Source organism: Coloeus monedula (assembly GCF_965178545.1).
Source record: "Coloeus monedula genome assembly, chromosome: Z".
NCBI lineage: Eukaryota > Metazoa > Chordata > Aves > Passeriformes > Corvidae > Coloeus > Coloeus monedula.
In genome coordinates this window covers 52069647-52084905 of record NC_138822.1, presented here as the reverse complement: position 1 = coordinate 52084905, position 15259 = coordinate 52069647, and the positions used below count along the sequence as shown (strand labels likewise).

General features: G+C 44.3%; 1 protein-coding gene across 1 annotated transcript in view; it reads right to left on the bottom strand.

Moving 5' to 3' along the window:
- Positions 1-1375, bottom strand: part of NRG1 (neuregulin 1) — a gene marked incomplete at both ends in the record, with an annotated part of 173024 nt that extends 171649 nt beyond the window's left edge. The window contains one exon of the mRNA XM_082301817.1: positions 1267-1375. Within this exon, the coding sequence (XP_082157943.1) occupies positions 1267-1375 (109 nt within the window). The remainder of the gene's footprint in view (positions 1-1266) is intronic.
- Between the last annotated feature and the right edge of the window lie 13884 nt (positions 1376-15259).

Below are 15259 nucleotides of genomic sequence, written 5' to 3'. Positions count from 1 at the left end.
AAGATCAAAAGAAGTGTTAGTCTCTATCTTGGCATAACAAGGGAAACCTCCCCTGCTGTACCTGAAACTTGTTTACAGCCACTGCTGAGCAGAAGCTGAGTGAGCTGTGTCTCCTAACACAGAGAGGGTACATTGGGCAGTGCTAGTTTGTAAAGATTAGTAGCCCAAAGGGATATCTGCTGCTGCTGAATCACACACATCCTCCCTGAGGGCTGATGACTGAAGTCTAGAGCAGCACTGTGTTGGCCATGATGCACTAAGCAAAATTAATGTAGGTATATTTAGAAAGTTTTACCCTACTGGGCTTTATGTTAATTTGGCTGTTTGGAGAGGAACACAACACAAAGGGGGGGAAAAAACCCCAACCAACCAAAAAACCCAAAACCAAACCACAAGCAATTGACTGCTTTTCTCATGCTTCTTTTAAAACAATTTCTCACAAGACCCCAAAGAATTCAAAGAAATTGGTGAACAGTAACTGCAGCTACACATTGCTGCTGCGAAAAGCTAAGGGTATCCATAGACACTGCTAGGTTTTCTGATAAACTAGGTGGCATAACACAAGGGCTCTAGGAAAAGCATCATGCGCTCATACGTGTTTGTACTGCACTAGGAGGCTTGATCCTGACTGGGGCATTTGGCTGACAGGGATAAGTAACTATGGAGAGTGGGGCAGCACGCTCAGCTCTGGCCCTTCCTTTGGGTCCTGCTTCTGGACACCTACGGAGGACAAGGGTATCACTGGCATGAATTCTTGTGCTTAATACTGAGGAGGCATAAGAGCAAAACACGTGCTGCTTAGTGAGCGAAATGTCCTCTCTGATCATCCCTGAGTAAATAGCTGCAAGTTTAGACAAAATACCCCATATGAAAGTTGGTCATCTGTTCAACTACGCTAAGGAAGGGAAAGGAAGGGACAAAAAATGTGTTTTGTAATAGGAGAGATAGTCTCACGCCCTCCAAAAAATGGAGGGGGGGGGGGGAAATATGAAGAAAGCAACAGCTGACCGAGAGCCTCTCAGGATTTCGGGGCCAGCGGGAGGGAAATAGGGCAGAAGACCGAACCACGGTCGGACAGCCGAGGAGCTCCCGGCAGTGCCGCCGCCTCCGCCGCTCCGGGAGCTCGGCGAGCAGCCGCCGCGGGGCGCGGAAGTTCCGCCGGGCCGGGCAGGCGGCGGCGGGCGCCGGGGATGTGCCCGCTGCGTGCGGACCCGCGGCCGCGGAGGGTCCGCGCGGGGTGGCCCCCGCACCTGCCGATGGGCTTACCTGTGGTGGACCCGGGCGCCTCGCCCTCCTCCGGCGGAGCTGGCTTCTTGCCGGGCCCCTTGCCTTTCCTGCCCTTCCTGCCGTTGCCGGCTTTTTTCTTCTCGGCCATCCCGGCTCCGGCCGGCACCGCGCTCCCCGCTGCCGCCGCCATCCCCGCGGTCACCCCCTCTGCCGCCACCGCCGCCGCTGTCGGCTCCCGGAGCGCTCGAGGCTCCAGCATCGCTCTTGCCTGCCGCCTGGGACTTGCAGCCGCGAGTTCCTTGGAAGTTTTTGGAAACTCCTCTTCGGGCCTTTTTTTTTTTCCCTTCACCCCCCTCCCTCCTTCTCCACCCCTTTTTTTTTTTTTTTTTTTTTTTTTTTTTCCCCCGCTTTCCTTTCTTTACTACTACTAATAAACTCCAGCCCAAAACCACACCCCCTCGGCACACGCCTCACCAGCGCCCGCCCCGGGCACCCCTCTCTTGCTCTCGGGAGGAGCCTGCACGGCCCCAGGGTGCCGGGCGGCCCCGGCCCCTTGCCCCGGCCCCAGCCCCGGGGAGGGCGCAGGCACCGCGGCCCCGGCGGGGCGGGGCGGGCAGGGGCCGGGCAGGGCAGGACGGGGCGGTGTTGCAGCCTGGAGCCGCCCCGCCGGCCGGCGCTGCCCGGGGCGCGCTGCGGGCGCGGGTGGCTCTGCGGGCGGGCAGCCTGCGGGCGGCCCGGCGCAGGGTCGGAGAAAGCCAGAGGCGGGTGCGGTATTCATCAGGGTGCTGACATGCTGCCACTTAGGCACCTGCTTAAGCTGAGGCTTCCGCCTAACCTGCGAGGTTACCGGCAGTGCCGCGTCCCCCGCGGCGGCGGGGGATGTTCAGGGGACGGAGGGTTTGCAAGACTAGCGTGCCCTCCCGCACCTGGTGACTTGCAAGGGGGTCCTGTCCCACACTGTCCTCACTGTGGGTCCGTTTCTACTTTGGTATCTCCTCAAGGGGCTGGTCCCAGAACCACCAGTTCTCACAACCAACTGCAGTCCACAGACGAAACTGCCCCCAATGCAGCTATACCCAAGACAGCTGTAAAGTAACCGGTAGCAGTGCAAATGCACCAAACTGAACTCCACCATCAGCTGGAAACCTTCAGGAATCTGTATATAATTTCTCAGCTAACCTGAGCCATAGTCCCTGATGGTAGGAATAACTGTTACCTGTAGGACTCTCACTTACACCATTGGGTGGAAAACACAATACTCAGAAGTTACAGAAAAGATCTATACAGACTACTTGAAGTCTCACAATGCAAGGTTTTTTCCTGAAAAAGTCATGAAATGTGGAAAAACAGATGGAATCAGAATCTAAAACTAGGCTAGCTACTTCGCAGTTCTTAGTGATTTCTCCTTCTCTTGGGGGGACTTTTGCGCATCCTTTAGACATCAAAAAATGACCATCATGCACAAAAGAAGCTTTAAAATTGTTTTTCAGCATTCTTGGACTGAAGACATTAAAAAAAATCTTCCCAAATCAGGCCTAAAAAAGACAAAACAGTGAAAATGCAACATATATTGAGTTCCTCATCTTCTAGGCTGAAATTTTTGGGCTCAGTTTTTTCAACATACTCTCCTGGAGCAAGAAGCTTTTGAAGAAGCAGTGGCAAGCCAGCATTTTGTTTTTTCAGCACTTGGACTTTGAAACAAACAGAAAAAAAAGCCCATTGTTGGTCTAAGTCTTCTCTGTATGGTAAAAGAAGAACAGCGAACAACATCAACTGCGAAACATCAAGGCAAAAAAATTATACTTCCTAAGTGGCCTGGTGATACAACTTTAGAGAAAAATCAAATCAAGATGGGAAGGGCAGGAAGGGGAGAAGACACGGATACAATTCTTGACACAAAAAGTTACAGATGCATTTGAGCCACATTTTGCGTTTCTTGACAGACAGCGTTACGGCGTCCTTTCTCAAATGTGCTGAACCGAAGTTGAGGGGATAAGCCCCAGGCAGGGCGGGGAGAAAAAGCAAGCCTCACGGAAGAACAGCTGGAGATGGGGAGATAGTGCTGGCGGCAGTAGCTCGGTTTTTCCTTAAGGGGTCACTACTTAGCAAGGAGGGAGCCTACTTCAGCAATAAGGGATTCTGTTGGCTAACAAATTGTACTTTTAAATAGTCTCTATATAACCTGGTCTTGTGTACTCTGCACAATCTAACTACTCAAGCTTTATCTTCAGGCTGTGTTCAGTATTAAACCATCATTCCAGGGAGTTATCAGCACTGAGGCATCATGAGCAAGACACAGGGTGCACCCCCGCAAAAGACCCTGCTTTTGAGGGTGAGATACTGTGGAGAGACCCCAGCAGCCCAAGAACACATTCAAAATGACAGCCTAAAAATGAAACTCCAGATGAATTCCTGCACCTTGTCTTTTAGAAGTGGGAAATTTCTCAGAAAAACATACCAGAAATCTGTTCCGGAAATAAGCCTATTATTCCGAGAAGAAAGATTATAATTCATTTTATACAATGTGTCATAGATCCACAGCTGAAGGGTGTGATTTACTTCCATATACACCAATGCCAAAGAAGGTGGTATTGCTTACGGCACGTAAGTCTGCCTCTCCTCTGCTGTTGCCATCTGTGAGTTACTTCAGCAGAGTAGGTAGCAGCTGATTTAACACCATGTTAACCCAGCCATTTTACCCCCACATTTGCAGAACTGTGGTAAAGAGCTGGCTTGTCAGAGTTCGGTCAGAAAATGCCCAGTGTACAACAATCTTCTGAGCTGATACAGCACAGTCCAATCTACTGATCTTGACATACTTTTTATGTTCCGGCAGCAAAGGGCCACTTCGGACTTCTTTAACTAGAGAGATGGGACCATTTACATAATTTCAGTGGAGAGGGAACACTGAGTGAAGTTGCTCAGACATGTTGCACAATCTGATAAAAATTGCACAGTTACTCGCAGAACAGCAGTCAAACTTTCATGTACATCAGTGCATCATAGGACAGGTAAAAAGGAGTGCTGCCTACTTGTCACCAATACACAGGTAGAGACTGTGTATGTAGCTTTTACTCATTCATCTTTTTGCTATTTCCATGTCAGCTTCTTCAGTTCAAAAACTAAGCTCTGCCTATGCCCAGGCTCATCGTTGGTAGTCTGGCTCTTCTGGACCTCTGTACTTTATGAACTTAATTACATCATGTGAAGTGAATGCAGAGTGCTGCTAACTCTACCTTTTCACTTTGCCATCTCTGCAACATGTAATGCAAGCTAGAAGAGACAGATGAGTCAACAAAAATAAATAATAAATAAATAATAAAAAAATAAATAAAATAAATAAACTAAAATAGTGCTCCGGAGTAACAAACAGTTGAATATAATTTCAACAACCTGGTTTTCTTTTGCTTCTAAGTTCATTTTTACAAATACACTTTAAAAGGGGCCTAATTACAAATACTTTGAAATTGCACTGCCTTACCAAGAGAGCAAAAAATGGTTTAAGACTATTTTTTTTCTGTACAGAAAATGTACTAATTTAACAAAATCAGTTCTTGAATTAATAGTTAAGTTCATGGTTTCACCCTGTTCTCTTTCTCCCCTTAAACTGGGGACTGCCATTTTCTTTTTATTCATTTTGTGCTCCTTAAAACCCATGAAGGCAAGTGGAAGACAATCTGCATAAACTTCAAAACTGCCTGTTGCCCTCCACAGGTAGCAAGAAAAGAGTAAGAAACATCATCCTAAGCAGAATGAATGGGAACTATGTATTAGAAATATAACTGTGAACGAGACACAGTCTTATCTTAAGTTTGACTTGAAATTTTGTCAGCAGCTAAGCACCAGATCTTTGACATCAACTCAGCTGAGTGAGGACAACAGTACCTTTTGTTCTACTGACATTTTGAAGATGCAAATCTTGATTACACAGAAGTATCCTAACAGTGGTTTAAAGGTCAAGGCAACATCTTTGGCAACAGCCGCAATTGTGACAGGTGATGACGTCCCATTAACGTCTCTTTTCAGGAAACGGCACATTTCGGAGTTGTTTGTACATGTATCTGTATATATGTTGCTATAAAACAAGACCTGGCCTCCAATTTGCCAACAATTTTAAAATAATCAATTTGTGAAACTTCAGGAAACTTTCACAACAAGATAAATGGGTACTTTAACATTTAATTTTTCAGAATTTTTTACATCACCCAGTCACAACTATAAATATATAAAAAAATATATAAATATATACGCATATACACACACACACGCAATGCAAGACCATTAATGTGCAAGACATTGATGCTGTTTGGTGTGGGCTGAATGTCTCTACAGACTAGTACACACGTGAAAAACATCATTAATTATAACCCAGGATATAGCCTCTGAAAATAACTAAGCAAAAAGGCATGGAATGTTAAAATCTATTAACAGGAATAATTTGGCTGCCCCTGTTTGAATCCAAACTACTCCAGCACTGGCAGTGAGGACTGCTCTGAAGATTGACAGCTCTCTCACTTCATTGATGTGACTCTACTGACTCATGTTCAGTCCAGACTTTTTGCTCTCATGGAAGTGAATCCAAATTAATTTTTTTAATGTATATTAAAATTTCATTCAATTTCTGTGTGGATATTCTAATTCAAGACTAAAAAAAATGAAATTAGGTTCAGATCAATTCACTTGAAAAGGTAAAGAAGTCTAATCACATTAAAAGCAACTTTGATTAAAAATGCTGAAACAGAGATTTAATGTGGTTTAACAATTTCACATTAAATGCATAGCTGTTTTGAACCCAGACTCATTTTTGTCTCTGTGGACAGGAGTTTAGTGGCCAAGCATGATAATCCCCATTGTCCTGGTGCACTCATGAGGGACCAACAGGTCTTCCAAATTAGACTGGCACACTCTGTGCATAAATTCATGGTTAATTTGTACCCCATCACAATCAGCACCCTTATCTCTGTGGAGACACATCTCAGAATGGATGTTGGTCCCAGCCCCTTCCAAGCCTGCACTCTCATGATCACCAATCTCAAACTGTGCTCTGCCAAGTGGGTTGGTAATGCTGTTTCTGTCTCTGGGCCATCATGTCACACAGTTATGCCTTGTGTGGTCTTAGCACGATGTGGACAGTAGAGTTCTGCCTTCTGTCATTCCCTGCAAACCCTGTCTGCTGCAACCACTGGCCTGTACTGCAGTAAGCTGACTGAGTGAGCACTGGCACCAGCCTGCATCCCTGCCATATTGCAGGAACAAAATTTATGCTCCTGGCAGGGTGCAATTTACCAAGGTGTGTTATTATCCCAGTGTCCTTGATGAAATCAGCTGGCTAGTCTGAGGGGTCTCCAAGGGCTCCCCTTTGTGCTGCCTGTGCTCCACAGGCTCTGTGAAGAAAACTTCCTTTTGGAATCAATCAGTCCAGCACAAGCACTCTGGAGCATGTTCTGCCCACACTGCCATCCAAGGTGTTTACAGCCTTCTCCATGAGATTATCTCAGTGGTATGCAATCTCCAAGACACCTCATCTTCAAAACACCCCTGTGGCTGTGTGGCAAAGCTGCTAGCTTCTTTCCTTACAGATGGAGAACAGGTCTTAAAGGGTATTTAGACCAAGCAGCTCTCAGCCTTGGAGCTCCAAACTCATCATAATCTGATCATCAACACAATATCCTGAGTCAGACACACAGGCTTCACGTTCATCACCTAAGGAGCGTTCAGTGTCTGATGGTGGGAATCACAGCTGCCATGTCTGCTAAGCAAGAAACAAACAAAGTGTTAACAATAAAACAAGATTTCTCACTGAAGCTTTAGAGGCTCTCAACTCCATGCGGCAAGGAGGTGCCTTCACAGCCCCAAAGTGAAACAAAAACACCAGAGAAAGAGAAGATACTATTTGAAAAGGATTGTAACAGGACTGCCTCCCTCCTGCCTGTGCTTACAGACCAGTGGTGAAAAATGTCCTCTCCCCAAGAATAAGAAACCTGAGCTCAGTTTCTTCATGTCCCTGAAGATATGCAAGTGCACACCTCTCATCTCTCAGGAGACAGTCAGGCTCTTAGGCAGCTTTGCCAGAAATTCTGGACCGGTGAAATACTTTGGAGACCAGGAACTGGAATTGAAACCACCCTTTCTTTCACATAAGCTCTCAGACCACTACCATGCTTTCTTTCTTTGCCTCTGTCCCAGTACGTGGTGGGGCAACTCTAACTAGACTGACTGAGGATATTCTCTTTTTTAAAATACCAACAAGTCTAGCACCACAGACCACACATGCAGATACACGTTTTTGTATGGATTTCACTGAGAGCTTAGCTAGAAGTCCTGCAGTCAAATGCAGAAATTGTTTGGATCCTTTCCATCATTAATATACAAAATGAAGGATGAGACTTCCCCTATGTACATACCTACTCACACACACATGTTCAGAGCTACTACAGAACTTCCCTGATTCAACTGGAGCTTTTGCTCCTCATGAAAGTCAGTTAGATGAGCAGCTGTAAACAAAAATATATTGCTTGTGGGGAGAGAGCTCTCTGTGTGGGCTTTGTTTTCCCCATAACCCTTCTTATTTAAATCCCAAGAAAAAATAGAGTGTTAGGGAGGATGTACAGTCACTGCAGCTTTGTTTTAAGGTTTTTCATCCAGCGAGAAAATTAAGATGTGTCTAATCAAAGCCTGAACCAGTGGTAAGATTCCCTGCTGTGTCTTATCTATGTAAGAAATATATATCGATAGCTAGCAAGTCTTGACTGTTTAGCTCAGGCTGCAAAAATTTGTGTGATTAATTGCAGTGTGCCTGGTTAAATCCATGGTTTAGCAGGCATTATATCAAGCACAGGAGTATTTCTATAACAATTCCTTTGCTTAAAGCCAGACACACACTTAGGTACCTTTCACAAATGGGGTTTGGGAAAAATTGTTCTTTCAGAAAGTTTTCATGCCTTTTCCTTTCTAAATAAGTAGAACTTTGGGTAAAGTGTGTCTGATATGCCATTCCTCCTATCAAAGTTTCTCGGCTGCAACCTTTACTGAGAATTTTCTATGAGCAATATGTTGTTTTCACTGAATTGTTTCAGAAAGTTGCATGCATTTCCCATCACATCCAAGCAAAAGATAATTTTGGTAGGCTTGCCTCAAAAAGAGAAATATAGTGTGCAGGGGTATAATTTCATGCTGTGAAATAAGGATTGAAGTGAAAGTTTAAATAGGAAACTAGTGAAGTGGTAAATTAAAGCTCAGGGAAATCCAGTTATTTCAAGCCTCAAAAAATAATGTTTTGAAATTGTGTTTAACACAGTGCACTAGTGGGTAGGGTGAGGGTGGGGTTTACCTGCAGACAGGCCAGACTAAAAAATGTGTATTTGTCTGTTTTGAACCCTGCCAACCATAGCAGGCAGGGAAGATGAGGGGGAGAGGAGTGGGCAGAGGGAGGAATGTACCCCAAATACATCTGGGGGCTCAGTAGCTATCCTAAGAACATAGTACCTGGCTGAAATACAGGAGCTGGAGGCACAAATCCAGAAAATTGCTCTCTACATGCCTAGTTCTTGTAATCTCCTTTAGCAGCCTGCTCCTGGCCAGTATTAGAAAATGGATATTAAGCTGGATGGGACTTCAGTTTGAGCCAATATGACCAGTTCAGTATTCTTCAACTTTGCATTCAATTAAACAAGTGTCTAACGTTTCAGGTCACTATGAGCCTTCATTATATTTTTAAAATACTTTAGTGATCTGTGAGTGCTGGTTTAGAGTTCATATAGGAACTTGTTACTTCTTCCCAGACTAATTAGTTTCCAGTTCTTCCACAAATGCAGAGACATAGTGTGAAGTCCTGTTGCCTTACCCTTCTGTCACAGTTAAGGTGACTGGACTCTCATTGTCACTGTCTCCTAGTTCCTAATTTTGGGGCATCAGAAATTACCAAGCTATACACCTAATAAAAGTTGGCCAAGGGGGAGTTAAAACTATATTTTAAAAAGTTTTGATTTGTTTTTTTTTTTAATGGCTTTGTAAAATCATGAATAACAGTAATATGAGTTGAATAGTGGTGGTGGGAAAATTGAATTCACCATAAAATATCAGACAAAAGGCTAAATATAACTTTGTTTGGCAAAAGATGTGGTAAGGAAGGTAGTGAATATAATGTGAAAGTTGAAGAAAAATCCAGAGGTCAGACCCCTGGGGTTTCAAAATTTGTATGGCTCCTTTGAAGTCCATGGAAATAGTGATTTTCATGCCTGAAAATTTGTCCCTAACACATCATGGCTACTTCCAGCTGATCCCTAGTTTAAAATATATAGATAACAAATAGTTTTCTGTTTGCTGACTAATTTTTCCCTTTCTAAAGGAAGTCTGAATATGGAGTCAGGCAGGAGATCCTCAGCAGTTTAAGTGTTCTGATGTAATCACACTGGTGTGATTTCCTCTGTGGATAAAACTTTACCAAAATATTCTTTAGACAGAACTCTTTCCAGATCCTCGGGTCACACACACACACACACACACAAACTAAATAAAACTCAGAAGGTGCTGTGGGGCCACACAAATCCCAGTAAACACAATACTTTAACATGCTTGAAGACCTAACTACATATATATTTAGGGTTATTTTGGATCACTGAAAAATTTCTACACACTGTACTGCCAAGTTTCAGCGCTTAAAACCGCAAATAACTGGAATCTGGGTACTTCCTTTTGGGGCAAAGTTTTTTAAAACCTTCATTAATCCTACCCCTATGAAAACAATGCAGAACATAGTTGTCAGGGAATAAAATGTGTGGTGCCTCTGTCACTAAATTCTTTCAAGTGGTTTTAATTGACTCATAAAACATTCAAAACCCAGCCAAGACAGGAATCCTATTACCCTAAATGTACTGGTTCTATACAGCTTGCTAGTAAAGCACTGAAGATTGTGGGAGCACCTCACCAAGCAGAGAAAGAAAGTATTTTAACGGCAATTCCTCCTGCAAGTTTACTCATGAGTTACAATTGACAATGAATGTGCTATTCCACAAGCTCAGACCTTTGCCTGTTCATGATTAACCCACAGAAAGACTGCAAATATGTTTGTAATAGGGGAGCATATGAAAGTGGTATTTGTTAATTTGATTGCTATGTGTAGCTCTATGTGGGCTTATTATGCAAACACATTTAATTCTGTAGTTTGCTCCTGAACTATCCACCACAGCTGCCACAGAGAATTTGGTAATCTGGAGTCACCACCTCAGCTATGGGACTAGTAACCAAATTCTCCAAGTTTATATCTGGAGATGGGAAGGTAACATTTATAATCAAAACCAAGGTCTGAACCTAGTAATAGGACAGACAACAGCCACTCTTTCCACTCCATTTCTATTCTCTTTAAAGGGGTATTAACTCTCCTGTCTTCTGTAAGATTTCATTCTGCAGGTAAATGGTGGTCAGCCTTCTATTAGCGTTCATTAAATTTGACACTTTAATTGTGTGGTATCTCCAGAGAAAAAGACTCTACAGCAAAGAGAATACAATTGACCAAATCCTGATGATTTGATAAAAATCTGTCAGTGGAAGCTATTGCCATGAAATATTCTGGGCTGTGCCAGTGTTCCCACTGAGCACTGGTGATAGCAATATATTGCACAAAGAAAACTAAGAGAAGACATTTTGGTCAGGTTTCTTCACAAGGGATCACTTGCCCAGGGACACTGACCAAAACAACCAACTCCAAAGGACTTTGAGAGACTGAGCAAGTAAGTCATACAAGAAAATTATCCCTGGGGAATGCACACTTCCAATGCAGAAGATTAAGATTTACCAAAACAATACCTGCAGTTTTCTTCCCTCAAGCTACAAAAAAAACCAGAAGACTTCTCTTTCAATATTGTCAATATACTGCTATTCTCCCACTGTCAGTATTGTCAATACCCTGTTATCAGGCAGCAAAGTAACATGTATGTAAAAATGAAATTATTGTCACATCACAGAGACTGAATACAGGGTAAAGAACTTAAAGGCAATTGACTTTCAAACACCAGACTCAGCTGTTTAGTTCTCAGTGTTGCAGGATCATGGCAAGCAACAAAACAAATTGGAGTCATTCTACTCTCAGCCTGTACTGCGAGGAAATTGGAAAAGAAAATCTTGTGTATTGCAAATTCAAGGGTTTGGGAGCTTGATGGAAAGCTGGGTATTTATCTGAATTGCCTGAGAAACTGCCAAGACAACTTTTCAGTAGGCTGACTTGTGAGGGACAAAGAGAAGGAGGGAAAAAATGAATGGCAACCCAAAAATTCATGCAAATATCAGGTAGTTACAGCACAGCTTTTTTGTGCCATTCCAGAAATATGAACAAAAACCAGAACATGAGACGAAGGCAGGGAACAAAAGAAAATTGGCAGGAAAGGAATAAAAGCACTTCTGCACTCTGTGCAAGAGTCCTGAAACTCTAGGCTGTCTAGTGCCACTGTGCTCTCTTTCCCTGGCTGCAGGATGAGCAGCACTCAGCATGCCACACTGCCTTGCAGGCTTCCCCATATGCTCCTTTCAACTTCTGGAGGCACAACTGGAGTTCTCTCAAGTTAATGGCAGGAAAAAAGTTAGGTTTAGCCTGTGTTTTTCAAGCATCTTCTGAAAAACCTTACTAGAGCCTCACTGTACAGACAGTTACCATTTAACAAAGTGCAAAGTAATGGATAAAGAAATCTCTTGTGTGCGTGGGTTGAATTGCAGTCTGCAACGGCAGATGGTCCAGCAGGTGCATGACTTGTGTACAGCAACAGGATGCAAAAGATATTAAAGAATCTGATGAAGTGTCTGATGGTCAGGGACACCTCAAGAAAATAAGTCACATTGATACAGATCCCAGTGTTCTGGCAAAAATGAGTAAGTAATGAGAGAGCTATGCTGAGTAAAGTGTTGAGAGCGAGAGGATAAGCTGGACTAGTTTGGAGGGAATAATTAACTAGAAAGAGTTGTAATAAAAATCAAAATAGTTAAGGATCAGCAAAGCAATCAAATGCAAGTGCTGTTCTCTGTGAACAACTGGAGAAGGCAGGCCTAGTTTTGGGAAGTCACTTTTCTGAACTTACTGTAGTTTCTCAGGTAAGCTAATGGCTTTGGCAGGCTGTAATGTGATGAAGAGAAAGAAACTGTGCTGTGACTTTCCTTGGAGCAGAGAGTGCCCTAGCACCCAGGCTGACCTCACACTCTGCAGCCTAAGTTGCCTGAGGATCTGGATGGGGTGGATGCAATGAGCAGTCTGACAAAAGATAGAAGTATTAACTTTCAGCAGCTTTTGGTGTCTGAAATGTCTGGGGAGTAGTGTTCAGTCTCCTGTGGTTCCAGTGTAGCTCTGTACAAATGCAAAATTTGCACAAGAGGGAGGAGCTTTCTCACTCCCATGTGTTTATTGTCAATAAATATCCTCCCTGCTTAGGAGGATATTTTCAAAACCTTTAATTATCTGCATTTTGGGCTGGAGATGACAATAAAAAACCTCTTTTGCCTCATTTCTCCTATGTTCTCTGAGAGCCTAAATATTCTTCCAGCAAAATTCCCCCTTGCGTCTCCATTTCTTCCAGTTTGTCAGTACACACCTTTGTGTGTAAGACAGCTGTTTTGCTCTTCCTCATTCTGCAAAAACCCTCGAGTTTTTTTCTTTTTCAGGGAGGAAATGCTAATGGCCTGGAAACTGCTGATCCAACCTCTCAGCTGAAGCTGCACCCACTCACCCAAAAGAAAATCCAACCCATGCTTCAGACATTGCATGTAATGTTTACAGGTTGTGGTTACATTTAAAGCAGTTTATCTTTGTTCTTACCAATCAAAAATGTGAAGAATTTACAGCAAGTTTAAACAAAAAGGTGGGATATGAGTCAGCTTCTTCAGTCATCTGTGGTTTTATATGGTCAATTAATTACTGTTTACTCTAACATCCATAGACGCCTTCTGGTAATCAGCAAGGAAATGACAGTGTTCACCTCCAAGAAGTAGTAGCTCTGCACAGAATGACCTGGGAATCCTGGTGGACAGCAAGCTGTCCATAAGCCAGAAGTGTGCCCTGTGGCCAAGAAGGTCAGTGGTATCCTGGGGTGCGGTAGGAAGAGCATTGTCAGCAGGTTGAGGGAGGTGATCCTGACCCTCTACTCAGCCCTGGTGAGGCACATCTGGAGTGCTGTGTCCAGTTCTGGGCTCCTCAGTACAAGAGAGACATGGAGCTCCTGGAGCAGGGCCAGTGGAAGCAATGAAGATGATGGGGTGAGAGGAGTGCCTCATTTGTGAGGAAAGGCTGAGGGAGCTGGGCCTGTTCATTCTAGAGATGGGACAACTGAGAGGGGACCTCATCAATGTCTATGAGTATCTGAAGGAAGGGTGTCAGAGGATGGATCCAGGCTCTTCTCAGTGGTGCCCAGCAATAGGACAAGATGCAATGACAGAAACTGATGCACGGGATGTTCCACTGGAACATGAGGAAGAACTTCTTTACTGTGTGCATGACCATGCACTGGAACAGGTTGTCCAGAGAGGTGGTGGAGTTTCCCTTACTGGAGATATTTAAGAACCACCTGGGTGAGATCCTGTGCCAAGTGTTCTGGACAGACTCTGCTTAACAGGGAGGTTGGACCAGGTTACTGTGATCGTTTCCAACCTGGCCCATTCTATGATTCTGTGGTTCTGTGAAAGCAAGGTGCAAGGTCCTGCACCTAGGCCAGGTCAGTCCTAGACACAGCTACAGACTGGGTGGAGAAGTGATTGACAGCAGGCCTGAGGAGAAGGACTTGGGGGTGGTGGTGGATGAAAAACCCAGCAAGACCCAGCCAGGTGCACTCACAGCCCAGAAAGGCAATGGGATCCTGGGCTGCATCCAAAACAGCGTGGGCAGCAGGGCATGGGAGGAGATTCTGCCCTTCTGCTCTGGTCTGGTGAGGCCCCCCCTGGAACACTGCATCCAGCTCTGGGGTCCCAGCATAAGGACATGGAACTGTTGGAGCAAGTCCACTGACAGGTCAGGAAGTTGATAAGAGGACTGTAGCCCCTTACCTACGAGGACAGACTGAGGAAGTTAGGTCTGTTCATCCTGGAGAAGAGAAGGCTGTGTGAAGACCTCATAGCAGCCTTCCAGTATCAGAAGGGTCCTACAGGAAACCTGGAGAGGGACTCTTCATCAGGAACCGTAGTGACAGGGCAAGGAGTAATGGGTACAAATCAAAAGAGGAGAAATGCAGGTTAGATACTGGGAAGAAATTCTTTCCTGCGAAGGTGATGAGACACTGGAACAGGTTGCCCAGGGAGGTTGTGGATGCCCCAACTCGGCACTGTTCAAAGCCAGGTTGAATAAGGCCTTGAGCAACCTGGTCTAGTGAGAGGTGTCCCTGCCCATGGCAGCGAGGGTTGGGACTAAATGATATTTAAGGTCCATCCCAGCCCCTTAACATTTAAAGATTTTATGATTCTGTGAAATGTTACCAGTTCTTGAAGATTGTCAGCAGCACCATTCCCTTGATTTAACTGAAATAATTCTCAGCTTTTAGGAAGTCCTTATAATGACTCCCTATTGAACAGAGGTGGAAACTCAAGCATGACACAATGGATCCATTTTTTCAGGAAAGCACATGAAGTCTGTGGCAGAATCATAAAGATGCCAGATCTTGAACATGTTGTTCCACCGATGTACAGAGCTGTTTTATCTGATGTCATTACTCAGGACACAAGATGTTTTTTTTCTTTTTGTGCTTTCAGGCTGTGTTGCTGGTGAAATCAGGTGGTCCCAGCCTGAGATTGGGTGCAGGACACAGGAGACCTGCTCTGGCCTTTTTGCCAGCCTATACAGACAGGCTGCCCCACCAAGTGGCTTCACCCACAACACACCACAGGCCACAACCTTTTTGAGGAAGGCTGGCAACATCAATTTATGGTAAAAGGTCATATCTATTGTTCACAGAGAGAACAGTGAGACACTATTATTACAGCATTGTGCCAGCCACAGAAAAAGTCATTGATAGGAAAAAAAATATAAGCCAGAGTGGGGCCTTTATACTTTGCTGAGCTAACTATA